General features: G+C 46.8%; 2 protein-coding genes across 9 annotated transcripts in view; one reads left to right on the plus strand and one right to left on the minus strand.

Annotated features, from left to right (window-relative positions):
* Positions 1 to 12,105, minus strand: part of LOC113578995 (neurexin-1a-like) — a 297,820-nt gene that overhangs the window by 249,217 nt on the left and 36,498 nt on the right. The window lies entirely within an intron of this gene.
* On the plus strand, positions 5,210 to 9,044 carry LOC113578993 (uncharacterized). The gene is made up of 2 exons (XM_027012576.3): positions 5,210 to 5,798; positions 6,157 to 9,044. Exons 1-2 carry the CDS (start codon positions 5,642 to 5,644, stop codon positions 7,479 to 7,481), a joined length of 1,482 nt encoding a protein of 493 aa, XP_026868377.1. The 5' UTR covers positions 5,210 to 5,641; the 3' UTR covers positions 7,482 to 9,044.

The following is a 12,105-nucleotide window of genomic DNA, read 5'->3' on the forward strand; positions in this document are numbered from 1 at the left end:
AATGACCCCAACATACATCTGTGAAAGGTGCCAGGGGAGTAATAGAAGTTCAATGCCCATTCTCAGCCTGCGCTGTGTCAAATGCACGCGCGCACACACACACACACGCACACTAACAATTTCCATCCTCTCACTCCTTCACACAGAAACCTGCACTCCCTCACGGCAAGCTCCCGTTTGAAACACGCCTCTCTGTGTTCGTACGGATCGTTGTGACTAAAGCTCTTATTGCGCAATTGCTCTCCCCTTCCAAAGACCCTTTCTCAGTGAGCAGTGGGATAATAGCCAAAACAGCAGTAACAGGAACCAGCACGCAGGCATAAATAGGTGAGTCAGAGGCGCTCCATTTGCGCATTGATGAGATCCTGAGCCTGTATGCTTTTTCTTTTGATCGGACCAGTTGGGCCATATCTGCGTGAGTCACTGCGTAGCGAAGCGGAGCTGTCTCCTCTCTCTCCGTGATGGAGAGATTAATGCAGCCCATGCTCGAAGTTCTCTTCACTGAAGGTGTGAAAGGAGAAGAGATGGCCTCGCACTGCCGGGCTGGAGCGGCATGGTGCCCTGCTGTTCAGCACCGCAGCCCTAGTGGGGTGGCAGTGTTACCCAGCCTGGGAACATCATGACTACGCACACTGGCTCAAGGGAGTGCGTTCATCTTACTTTGGGGCGGGGGGTCAAGAATTAAAACAAAAAAAGTTTGTTTTGTTAAAATCTGCTCACAAGGAAAGATTATTTTTATTTTTAACACTTAAAGCTGAATCTGTGTAAAGTCCTTAATTCAGACTGATATTTATTTGACTTTTCCCTTCTGCACAGCCTTCATGACTCTTAGCACAGCAGCGCTGCTTTCAAGGAGACAAATGTTGACGCGTTTGCTGGGCAGCAATCGGGCCCTCAGCGGTACTCCCACGTTGTTGTGCTGTGACGTCATGGCTGGGGTTTCGTGTGGAAAGCAGAGAGCAGTGCTTATGGAGCCTCGTGGCTACAACCGGCCTCCTCCCCTCTGTTTGGGGAGTATCTCCCCCCTCTCACCCACACCAACCCCCCGCAAATGTTTTGCTCTGGCTCATAAACACTCCTTACCTCAGCAAGTCCGGAGCCGATGTAATAGGCGCCGCAGTGACGATAGCCTGCAGCGGCTCTCCCATGGGAGCCTCCAACCAACACTGGCTTCCAAGCGTCAAGCGTTGCATTAAAAAACCAACCGTGTCCAACGCGTCATTTCGGCGTTCTCTTTCTCCTGAGCTCCAGGCCGCTCTTTCTCCTCCCTCTGTGCATTTATGTATTTATTTAGTGGTGTTTTTACTTGTCTTCCTTTCATTCCCTGGTTTTTCCTCTCTCCTGCCATCTGTGTCTTACTTCAGCTTTCTCTCCCTTGCCCTGTTCTGGCCCATGCGTCCATGCAGTAACCCCACGCTACCCCCCCCCCCCCCCAACCTGATGCATGCATTCTTCAGTGCGACCTCCAGGACAATGGTGCTTCCTCTGCAGGTCACAAACCCAACATGCTTTGCCCCTCATCCGCCCCCTAGTGCCCAAACTTTACCCCTTCTTTCACCCTGCCTCCTTCCGCGTTCAGCCATCCGGGTAAACATTATGTAAACCCGCGGCTATTTATAGGCGCGCCCAGGATCTTTTGTCTTTACCTGTTCACTCTTAGCCTAACAGTTTTATTTCTGGAGAGTGTGTGGAAGCAGCAGTGCCATGCAGAGGGCCTGTTACCATAGTTACTTGTGTTAGCGAGGAGAGAGACAGAGAAAGGCAGCACATTCTTAGTCGTTTCCTCAAAAAAAGCGGCGATCTGTTTGTTTGAAAAGGCTCGTCCGTTTTCACTGCAGTTGAGCTTCAGGAAAGGTGAATTCGCTGAAAGGCATTTATTGAATTACCATTGTAGGGCCCATTGTTATGAAGTCTGCAATGCACGACAGCACACAGTGCAGAGTGATACACACTGACATCAATAGGAGGAGGCAGACATGAGAAGGATCATTTCAAATAAGCAAACTATGTTTTGCGCGCTGATCCTTATTGGAGGTGTGAATTGAGACAGGCTAGCTCCATCACCATAACATTCTCATCAATTAGAAACTCTGGTATAGCTGCTGCCATCCCTCGCCAGTCTACGAACTGAACTAATTAATTATTTCATGCCAAGATGGAGAGTGCTCGGTTTGTGATGGTTGGATATCTGCAGGTAGCTGGAGCCGGGACAGGCGTCTGCTCTGTCTCTGCGCAGTCGACGGGGGGTGGGTGCGAGGGGCGTGGGGCGGACGGAGTTGGGGGGGGTCGGGGATGCCACTCAGGTGGCTCGCAGGGGCAGGTTGGGAAGGCGATTTTAGACCTCTGCAGTCACGATCCGGAGGAGCAGCTCTGCTTCCGCCCCTCCCCACCTGAGAGACGAGGACAGGCACCCAGGTACAAGGGTGGGCGAGCGAGACCTGCATCCCCTGCAGAATGGGGCTTTGACACAGTATCGGGCTTCCCTAACCCTGCTCCCACACTCCAGAGGCAGAGGAAGGAGAGAGAAAGACGAAACCGCTCCTTCAAAAGAACCACGCTTCCGCTCCTTTCTCTGTCTTTCTTGCAGTGGCTTGAGCACTGGTATATAATCATGCGTGGAGAAAGACAGAGATGGCTGGGGATTGCAAAGAGAGAGAAGGGAGAGAGAGAGAAAAAAAAAGGAGTTTGGCAGCTGAGGCGAGTGTCTTGTATTTATAGTGAGTCGTGTTTCCGGCCAAGGTTTCACTGATGGTAGCTCGCCCAATCCCTTTTTTGCGGTTTCTTAGTAGCGCCATTGTTCCCTGGGTTTGATGGGTTTTCATCCGGTGCCTTTAGGGGAATTGTAATGTGGGACATGTTGCGGGAATATGATGTGTGAGTGGGTGGGGGGGCTATGATTCCTCTTCTTCTGACAGAGCTCCAAAAAGTCTTCTCCCTTCACTTCATCCTGCATGAAAACGCACGCGGCTGTGCACCAAAGAAATAAAAAAAATTCAGACTCAGTTGATTATATCACCTGCACTAAATTGACCAAATTGACAGGGAAAATGTAACCATTCACCTAAATACGAATTTTGCTATTCCTAATTGATGAATGTTGAGACAGCAGAGAGATGTCTCCAAACTCTGCAGCTGGTAAATTGGGCGTAGTGTCACGGCTAAGGTGAAACTCTAAAGTGAGACACCTGCTTAACAGAAACTTTTGTGTATGTTCTCCTGCCTGAAGGTTTGAGACTATCTATTTATCTAGCTATCTAACTAATATTTAATTGTTATAAAGTTACAGTTTTAGGACCTGCTAACGAAGAGAGCTCGAGCGGTGTGAGTTTAGCAGGTATCGTACCGTGACGTTACCACATGCAATCACACATAAGGTCAACGTGTCGTATTTTGCTGTCGGTAGAAATGAATGCATACCCCCCCCCCCCCCCCCCAATTTAACTTGGCATTGCGTATACCCCGACTGCGTTAAAACCCCAGTCGTGTTTCTAAAGCCAGAGAGACACAAAAATGTTGAATGGACGCGATTAGCGGTGACTGAGTCAGGGTGACTGTGCTGCCATTGGGAAAAAAAAAAAAAAAAACATTTAAAAGAGCAGATGGGTAGCAAGTAACAGCTCTCCAGAAGGGAACGGCTGTGGATGCCAGACACTCCGATGCTACGCTCTCGGGCGCTGGAGCCTACCGCATTTACATCTCAGCAAACTGATATGATCCTATAACTGCACTGACACCCCTCGTTTCACTTGTGAAAGCAGTTATAAATGCATACGTTTATTTTAAGCGACCGGTGGCACTCGCTTCGCAGCGCGGCTGGGGAGAGGTAATTTGACGGTTCATCTGTTGCTTTACCCCCTGCGAAACAAAGTCGATTCGGATCAATCGACGTTTCCCCGTGAACGGTCTTCTGAACGCGTGATGTCTCGCGCGCGTCTCGTTACACTTTTACGTCCATTGCATTTACTTCAGTGCAATAATCTTCATAAATGCAAAGCGTTACATAAAGCCATTACCGAGCTGCGTGGCATTTTGCAGAGGCAAGAGGTGAGCGCTGCACGGCAGTTACCACAACAGCGTCTTGGTGTTATGAACTATTTAATAGATTTAGGTCGACTGGAAGAGACCGCCCGTTGCGAGAGGCAACACGTTGGGCCCTTGAATAAGAGCACATTACCGCGGTGAAAACGATTTGTTCAGGAGAATGTCAGACTTATTTGCATTTTCGAGACAAGCGCGATTGTGTAATTATCATAATAAGTATGAAGGACACTCAGCGCGTCGCCACATCCAGTCTTGACGATTGATTCGTATGTTTTTTAGTCCTTAATATCCTGCGTGGAAATGTGTCTAAATGCAAGAACTTTCATTCACTTCACGAATATGCTGATTGATTAAACGGGTGCGTAACTCCGTGTGCGGCTGCGTCGCACCGGCCACTGAAGCTCACCGATGGTGTTTGATGATATTCTTGTACTGCGCTTGATGCCAGTCCATGAGCGCAGTTTGGAAGCGCCTTTGGAGTGGCGCTCTCCAAGGTGCTGGTTGGAGCAGGCATATTTACAATCGACCAGCAAGCGATGAATTTGCCTAACTTTTTCTTTTCACTTCTTTCACGTCCTCTGTGTTTTATATTTAATGTTTAATGCAGGCTAAAATACATAACAAGAGGGATTCCTTTTTTTTGGTTTTGTTTTAAATGTCATCGTGTGAACATCGATCGCTCGGTCCGTCAAATGCCAGCGTTTCATATACGGTGTCCAGAATTTCGATTCTCCCTCTGTTCTGATTTAGGATAGTTAAACGAAAATAGTGGTTGACAGAGAACGACCACTATTCCCTGGCAATGGGAACGATATTTATGAAGCAACTGTTTAACAACTTCGATAGTTTCTTGTTCTCCTCCCATTTGCGACATGTTGATTCGGCACGTTTGTAATAATGGCGCAGACATCGATTCTTTGCACAAATTAGGACAGCCTTATCAAATGTGTTGCTCTATCAACGCGTTATTTCCATCAGTGATATTTGACTGCGACTGATGTGGACATTTAAATGGTAATAGCGAGTCAAATAAGATCGCGAACATTTTTACGTTGTTCAAGTGAGCGTTTAATAGCTAAAATGACTCCGCAGTGAAAAAAAGCGGCGAAATCTTGGACGGCCTGCATTTCTAACTCATAAACATATCCACTAAGCTCGAGCATGGTTCTGCCTCATTCCGATATACTTACAAGACTTGCAAGAGCGTCAGAAACGTAACTCTCCTTTTTTGGGGAAGCCCGTCACATCCTCTGTCCATATATGGCCACGAAGATGACACGCAGCGGGGAATCCTCTCACCGGAGACAATGAATGGGGAGGAGGGGCGAGCGGTCAGCCCAAACGTATAAAAGCGGCTGGGAGGGAAGCCGTCGGTGTGAGAATCGCAGCAACAGATAACTGGAGAGCATCGACCTGCAGTCGCAGATCTAAGGGGAAAAAAACCGGGGAATTCCGAATTATTTACTTTTTTATCGGACGACAGCCTTTACGGACTTATTTATCGAACCTGTTTCGCAGAACAGAAGCACAACAACAGTTTTATTTTCTCCCTCGCCAATATTCTTGGATTGATAGGCACTGGTATCTTGTTTTCAGAAACATGCTTAACAATATGGATTTGAACTCTCAAGACTCTTTTTACCCTCAGTTTGAGAATTGTAACAGCTCCGCTATTGGGATGGAAACTAACGGTGCGAAAGACAACCAGAATATCTTCAGGGATGCAGAACGGACAGCACCTGCCCAGTTTCAGCACGGTGAGTTCGCATTAGACGATACTTTTTGCGACGAGGTTCAATGAATAAGTAAACGAATAAGTTTATTGCTCTTAGTGCTTCAAGAGTTTGCTCTGGCTTTATTTTTATGTAGTTATTGGGGTCCACCCATGTCTCCATACTGCGTATCTTCGTGGCTAGTTCTTATGTAACCAACTGTAAAAAAAAAAAAAAAAAAAAAAAAAAAAAAAAAAAAAAAGAGAGAGAGAGAGAGAGAGAGAGAGAGAGAGAGAGAGAGAGAGAGAGAGAGAGAGAGAGAGAGAGAGAGAGAGAAATCAGCCCAGGCTATTCAAAGTGTAGCGCAGCTAATGACGCATTTCTGCTCTTTCTTTTTCAATAGAAACAACAGTTACTCCCAAAAGCGAGCCCACAAACGCGGACCAGTACGCTGCCTGTCACGGCCCTAAAGGAAGCTACGACACCTCGTTAGCCTACTCGGGCAGTTTCTACGTCGAGGCCCCTCAGGGAGCTCCTTGCAGCACGGAAACACTGCTCAATATGATCACCGAGATCGTCGGCATCTCAACCACCCCAATTTCCGAAGTGCAGCAGAACACAGCCAGTGCCCCGTACGCCAGCCCCCCCTCGGCGGACAGCGGTCGCGGCAGCTTCGGCGACGCAGGGGTCCAGGGACGGGCCTCCGCCTGCTCGATCGGCAGTGCCACCCCTCCGCTGTATTCCCCCGGTCGGCAAGGCGGCAGTTACCAAGACGCGCAGGCCCCGACGCAGGCGCAGGAGTCCGTCCCAGCGCATATGGACTTTGGCTCTCCTGCCCAAACTTCCGCCGAGCGTACAGAGCCGCTGTCCGAGGCCGCGACGTTTCCCGTGGTTGTGAAAAACGAATTCGAGAGTAGTTGTTACGAGTGGAGCGCGTTCAACAAATCCGAGAGCTACTTAGATACGGGCTTCCGCTCAGAGACCTTCCCAATGTCGAGTGATTTTCCACCCGATCAGCAGATGGACGTGAAAGAGCTTCTGGACTCGTTTTCTCCGATGTGTCCCAACCCTGAGATGGAGTTCAAAGTGGAAAGCGGTGCCATTAAACAGGAGCAGAGCTTTGGGGAAACCTGCAACCAGAGTTTCAGCACGCCCATGTTCAACTATCCCGCCCCGGTTATGGATATGTCGTCGAACAACCTTTTGAAACCAGCTATATTCCCAAACATTGAGTTCCAGCCAATATCCGGCCAGTGCGACGCAACGTACTCCACCTCGACCATCGATTCCATTCTGTACTCGTCTTTACTGCCAGAATCTTTCAGTCAAACTTACACCCGGGCCCAAAAGCCGGCTCGTGCGAAGAAGAGCGCCGCCTCATCCACCGGACCTGCCAAAGAGAAACCTTTCACCTGTCCGATGGAGAACTGCGACAGGCGCTTCTCCAGGTCGGATGAGCTCAACAGGCACATCCGCATCCACACGGGCCACAAGCCCTTCCAGTGTCGCATCTGTCTGCGCAGCTTCAGCCGAAGCGACCACTTGACCACCCACACGCGGACTCACACGGGCGAGAAGCCGTTTTCCTGCGACGTGTGCGGCAAGCGTTTCGCCCGGAGCGACGAGAGGAAACGGCACGGCCGCGTGCACCTCAAGCAGAAAGAGAAGATGGAGCTGAAGCCGCAGGTGATAAGCGCGTGGCCGTTCGCCCTGCCCGAGGCTATCTGAGTGACGCGCGCGAGGCAAAATGCGCTTTCGGTGTGCACGGCGTCAAATTTCGGAAGACGTGAGCTTTGTAAAAACAGTTGATTAGGCTATCGACCACAAGTGCTGCGTGGCGGCTTGCTAGGAGCTCCTGCTCGGAGAGGACCCACTGGGCTGTTGTTGGAGGGCACGTGTCCATATAGCAGCGTGCTTTGAAGGGTGCCGAATTTTGAAAGGGGGTCGTTCCTCCCAAACCCTTGGTGCCGCTTGCTCTCTGTGCAGCAACTGCATAAACCGGTTATATTAAAAAAAAAATTTAATAATAATAAAATATCGTCAAATTGTTCGGTCGGGGGAGCGTGCGGAGCCCGTGCAGTGTTCTGAAATGCGGTTCAGCACTTTTACTACGGAACAGCTCCGACCTCGATTTTTGAATTTTTATTGCGGTACAAACGCAGCGCTGGAATGTATTGCACTTATCTCCACTTTCGAACTAAGAGTCTTTTAATTCCAAACTAAGAGTCTTTTAATTCGTGCTTTTGAGTCTTTTATATTCTAACGTGGCCACCTGTTTGATATTTCTTTGGAAATGCATGTTTATGTTCACGTAATACTATTAATAAGCTAATCGAATAATTGACGCCTCACTGCAGAAGTGAGACTTACCTCGTCTTACATCATGGTGTTGGCATAAACCTTGGTCACACCGCGACTTGTGGTTCATTTGTGCCAAGGTTTTTTATAATGTTATTTAATTTTATGTGTTTATTTTATTTTTGTTGCTATGCTATTGAATGGTAATTGTGTTGTTTATCAAGGAATTTATCCTATCAATGTCAAACTTACACCGTAAGTGGAAAAATAAATATATTTATATGACTATGATCATTTGTATTTTTCTAACCGTTTACCTATATTTCCATGGTTTCTGATTTGGATATCGAAAATGAAATTGAAAATTTATTTATAAACTTACTCACAATGTTTCCTGTGTGTGTTAAAGACAAGCTAGACCTCTTGAAGAGATGTGATGGACTCTGAGTCCAGGTGTAAGGGCGAACAACTCTGAGTGTGCTGAAGCAGAAGTTTACATCGTCTGACATGATCAAGTGTCAGACACCAGGCGCTCGAATGTTATGTCAATCAAAACCTGTGTGTCACTGTTTGACATTTCTAGCCTTTGATCCCAGTATATGTATGTATATAAATTAATGAACTATAAATCATCTAGCTCACATGGCTCGTGTAATTTGTAATGTGATGAAGACTAGACTAGCACAAGGCTAAACATTGCTGTTGAGTAACTAGGTAGCACACATTGCTGCATTTTTTTTCAGTAGTTATTTTACATGGAAGTATAAGAATCTTACAACAGTCATATCACACTTGTACTTTACTAGGCAGATTGGTTGATTGGAAAATGTTCATGGGAAACTTGCCTTAAGTTATTTTTAATCTCTTCCTCTTCTGGGAGACTCATTTTGTATATACTAGGACAGTTTATACAAAATACTTTGAATGAACATTGATGTTTGTTATTTTTATGAAAAATGTTTATGAATAAAACTATTTCCTGAGTCTTTTAAAGAGTAATCATATTTACTTTGACAAAAGGAATCTTTAATCCAAGCAAAGTACACTGGAGTTTGTGGTTTAACACAAACATGTTTCAAACCTTCAAGGACAACGGCAACAACGATATCCATTATATACTAACAGCACTACATAAACCAACACAATATTTCCTTCACACGTAGCTCTGTCAGGACGTTTGACGCTTTATTTTGCCTAAATTGCATGATCAGATCAAGTATGAGTTAGTTCGATTATCTTTGTAGTTGCCTCCAGTTGGCGTCATAGTGCTTTCATATGAAGAAACGAACCATTCCTACATCTTGTCGGCTATGCAGTGATTTCTTGAAGAACTGTCCACTCACAGTGATTTACAGTGCCCTTACATAGGGTAGAAGCTGCCCTTTTGTGTCTTATAAATCATTTTCTCTATTCAAATCTTGCCCATATCTAATAGGCCAGTGGTTTAGTGGGAAAGCACCATACTGCAGGATTGTGTGAGAGTTCTGCTTCAAATGATTTGAGACACCACAAAGGTGCCTCCTTTTTTTTTTGGTCTGTTTTGTGTGTGTGTGTGTGTGTGTGAGAGAGAGAGAGAGAGAGAGAGAGTGACCTTAGTGTTGTCAAAGGCTTGACCCAACAATTGAATGTTCTGCAGCTTCCAGGGGAAATAAATACTGTGCATTAAATTGTACTCGAGACAAACCGCAGTTCACCAGCCAGGCTTTGGAAAGGTTCACTCACAATTGAACAAGCAACCCCAAAGCTATCAGAAGGGGAGAGAGCATTTTCCCAGTCTCGATAAGAGGCCTGCTTTCATTCCGGCCGCGTCGACCTCAGAGCGTCTGAAAGCACACGCCGCCATTTCTTTGCCACATTTCCTGATGCGTGCATTGTGCACAGAGCCCAGGGTTCTAGTGAGAATGTATGTTCTCCATCCTAAACTATGGTTCAGGAGCCCCGGGGAGGTGCTCATGCTTTTTCCTGGGCCTGGCTCCGTGCCATCTGTCTTGGCCGGAGCAACGGGGCAAAGGCTCTCTAAGGAGGGCTCTTCGACACCCTCACCGGTGCGTGAGAGCCTGCGTTGTCTCTCTGACACACTCTGAGCACCAAGCGACCCTGGACATGAGCCGTCACTGCATCAGCGTGATGCTCTCTGGTGGCTGTGAGGCGCAGGGCCCCTTCAGCTCAGCCTCTGATCCCATCTCTGCACTCCTGGCATGGGAAAACGGAGCATGGCCACGGGTGTTGAGCGGGGAGAGGCATGACCATTGAAATGTTTTGACTGCAGTGATGTCGTAGGGTTTCATACATGAGACACTGGTGGATGTGCAGGCCAAGGGACATTACAGATACAGCGTAAGCAGAAAGAGAGGGCTTGTGGGAAAGGGGGGCGGAGACATATGGAGGAAGTTTGCTAAACATCAATTCAGTTTGACGTGACTCGATCATTAAGCGCGTAAGCAGTCATGTCAGTGAGGGGAACATTTGTGAACATTTCCAAACAGATGTCATTTCCCAAGCATGTCAGATGATGATCACCAAGGCGTTTGTCATGACATTTCTAAGCAACTGTCATCGCACTGTTAATCAGGGCCAAATAATCCATACCTCTTGCACATATGCTGGCAAGGTATGCAAGTCGACCACCAGATCTTTGACTATTTCTGACAACATGACATTAAAGTTCCCTTGTTGTCAAGTTAGCATCTATTAGGCCGAAACCGATACATTTACGCTGCCCGTCAAATTAAGTGTTTTCTTTAGGAGGACATAAACGCCTGACTTTTGATGCAAAAGCCGGGGGTCTCGTTAAGTGTTGTTACGGACTATATAGAGCTCAAGTACCCTGTATTAATCATAGTCGCACTTCAGACAAGCTACATGACGGCGTGACTGAGAGATTGATCCATCCCAGCGCAATCATTGCATGATTTTATATCCACCTTGACGATGTGTAGCCGGCAACGCGCGGCCCTCGGGCGGGCTTTGTAATCAGGGTGCATAATCACACGCCTCCAATGGCAATCAAGCGCCGCGGATTAATTTATCCGATAGCCGCGCGGTCCGACGGTCCCGTGTCTGATCATGAAGAATGGTGTAGGTGTTTTGGAGAGCCCATGTGATTAAGACAGAGAAGTGGCGAGCTAAAAGAACTCGTTATGCAAACACCCAAGTGTCTAATTCTCGCCATTGTGTCCTAAAAACCGAATTTCTTCATTAATATTACCGGTCAGGAAAGACACTGACAGATGGATTGGAGTACTTGCTGAGGAGTTTTCATACCATGTTAAAATGGCAAGTTAAACCCGTGGGTCAAGGAGTCTTGTCTGCAGCTATTCTCCTTGACGCTACATCTCTATGGCAACTAAGGTTAAGCATCACAGTGTGCCAAAATGGAATAGAGAGGTGAACATTTTGAGTGAGATAAGTTGCCTCGAAGCAATTCAATCACAGCGCAGGACGATTCGGAGCTGTCCTTGATTGAGTGACGAAAGTAAAGGGCCAAGAATAGTTGATAAAACACGGAGCAGCTCTGAAACCTCGGAGTATACGAGTCTCACCCAACTGCACTTAAATCCCACTTCCTTTTCCCATTCAAGCACCAACCCAGTTAGAGCTGCACTAGATGTGCATTTGCCACATGTATGTGGAGAACTCCATAGAACAAACCTTTTAAGAAATACCATGTAGTTCTACAGTTAGTTACTGTTTTCATTTACTCTTTTCAAAGTAGTAGAAAACTTTATAGAAAAACTTTATACGGGCTATAGGAAATTATCAGACTTACACTAAATGTCTTGTATGCTTCTATAAGTTGCTTGAAAACGAACAAGACAGTAAGGCAAGCCAGTTGAGTGCTAAAGGAATATTTGTTCCAGTAAATTACACCCAGCCAAGGAATTACATCAACCTTAAGTCAACCTTAAGTCAGCCTTAGGTTTTATCCGCAACTGACTGCTGGCCTGTAATTTGTCATGCTTCTGGAATACAGTGGATTCTTGTTATATTGTCTAGATCACTGTTGCTCTTAACGTGACTCTACTGTTCAGTATTATTCAGAGCTGCTTTGTGA

This window comes from Electrophorus electricus, chromosome 5 (genome assembly GCF_041902795.1).
Source record: "Electrophorus electricus isolate QZ-2024a chromosome 5, ASM4190279v1, whole genome shotgun sequence".
Lineage (NCBI taxonomy): Eukaryota > Metazoa > Chordata > Actinopteri > Gymnotiformes > Gymnotidae > Electrophorus > Electrophorus electricus.

Coding starts and splice junctions, on each gene's coding strand:
- LOC113578993 (XM_027012576.3), top strand. CDS start 5,642: ATGCTTAACAATATGGATTTGAACTCTCAAGACTCTTTTTACCCTCAG. Junction 5,799..6,156: donor ACCTGCCCAGTTTCAGCACG/GTGAGTTCGCAT, acceptor CTTTTTCAATAG/AAACAACAGTTACTCCCAAA.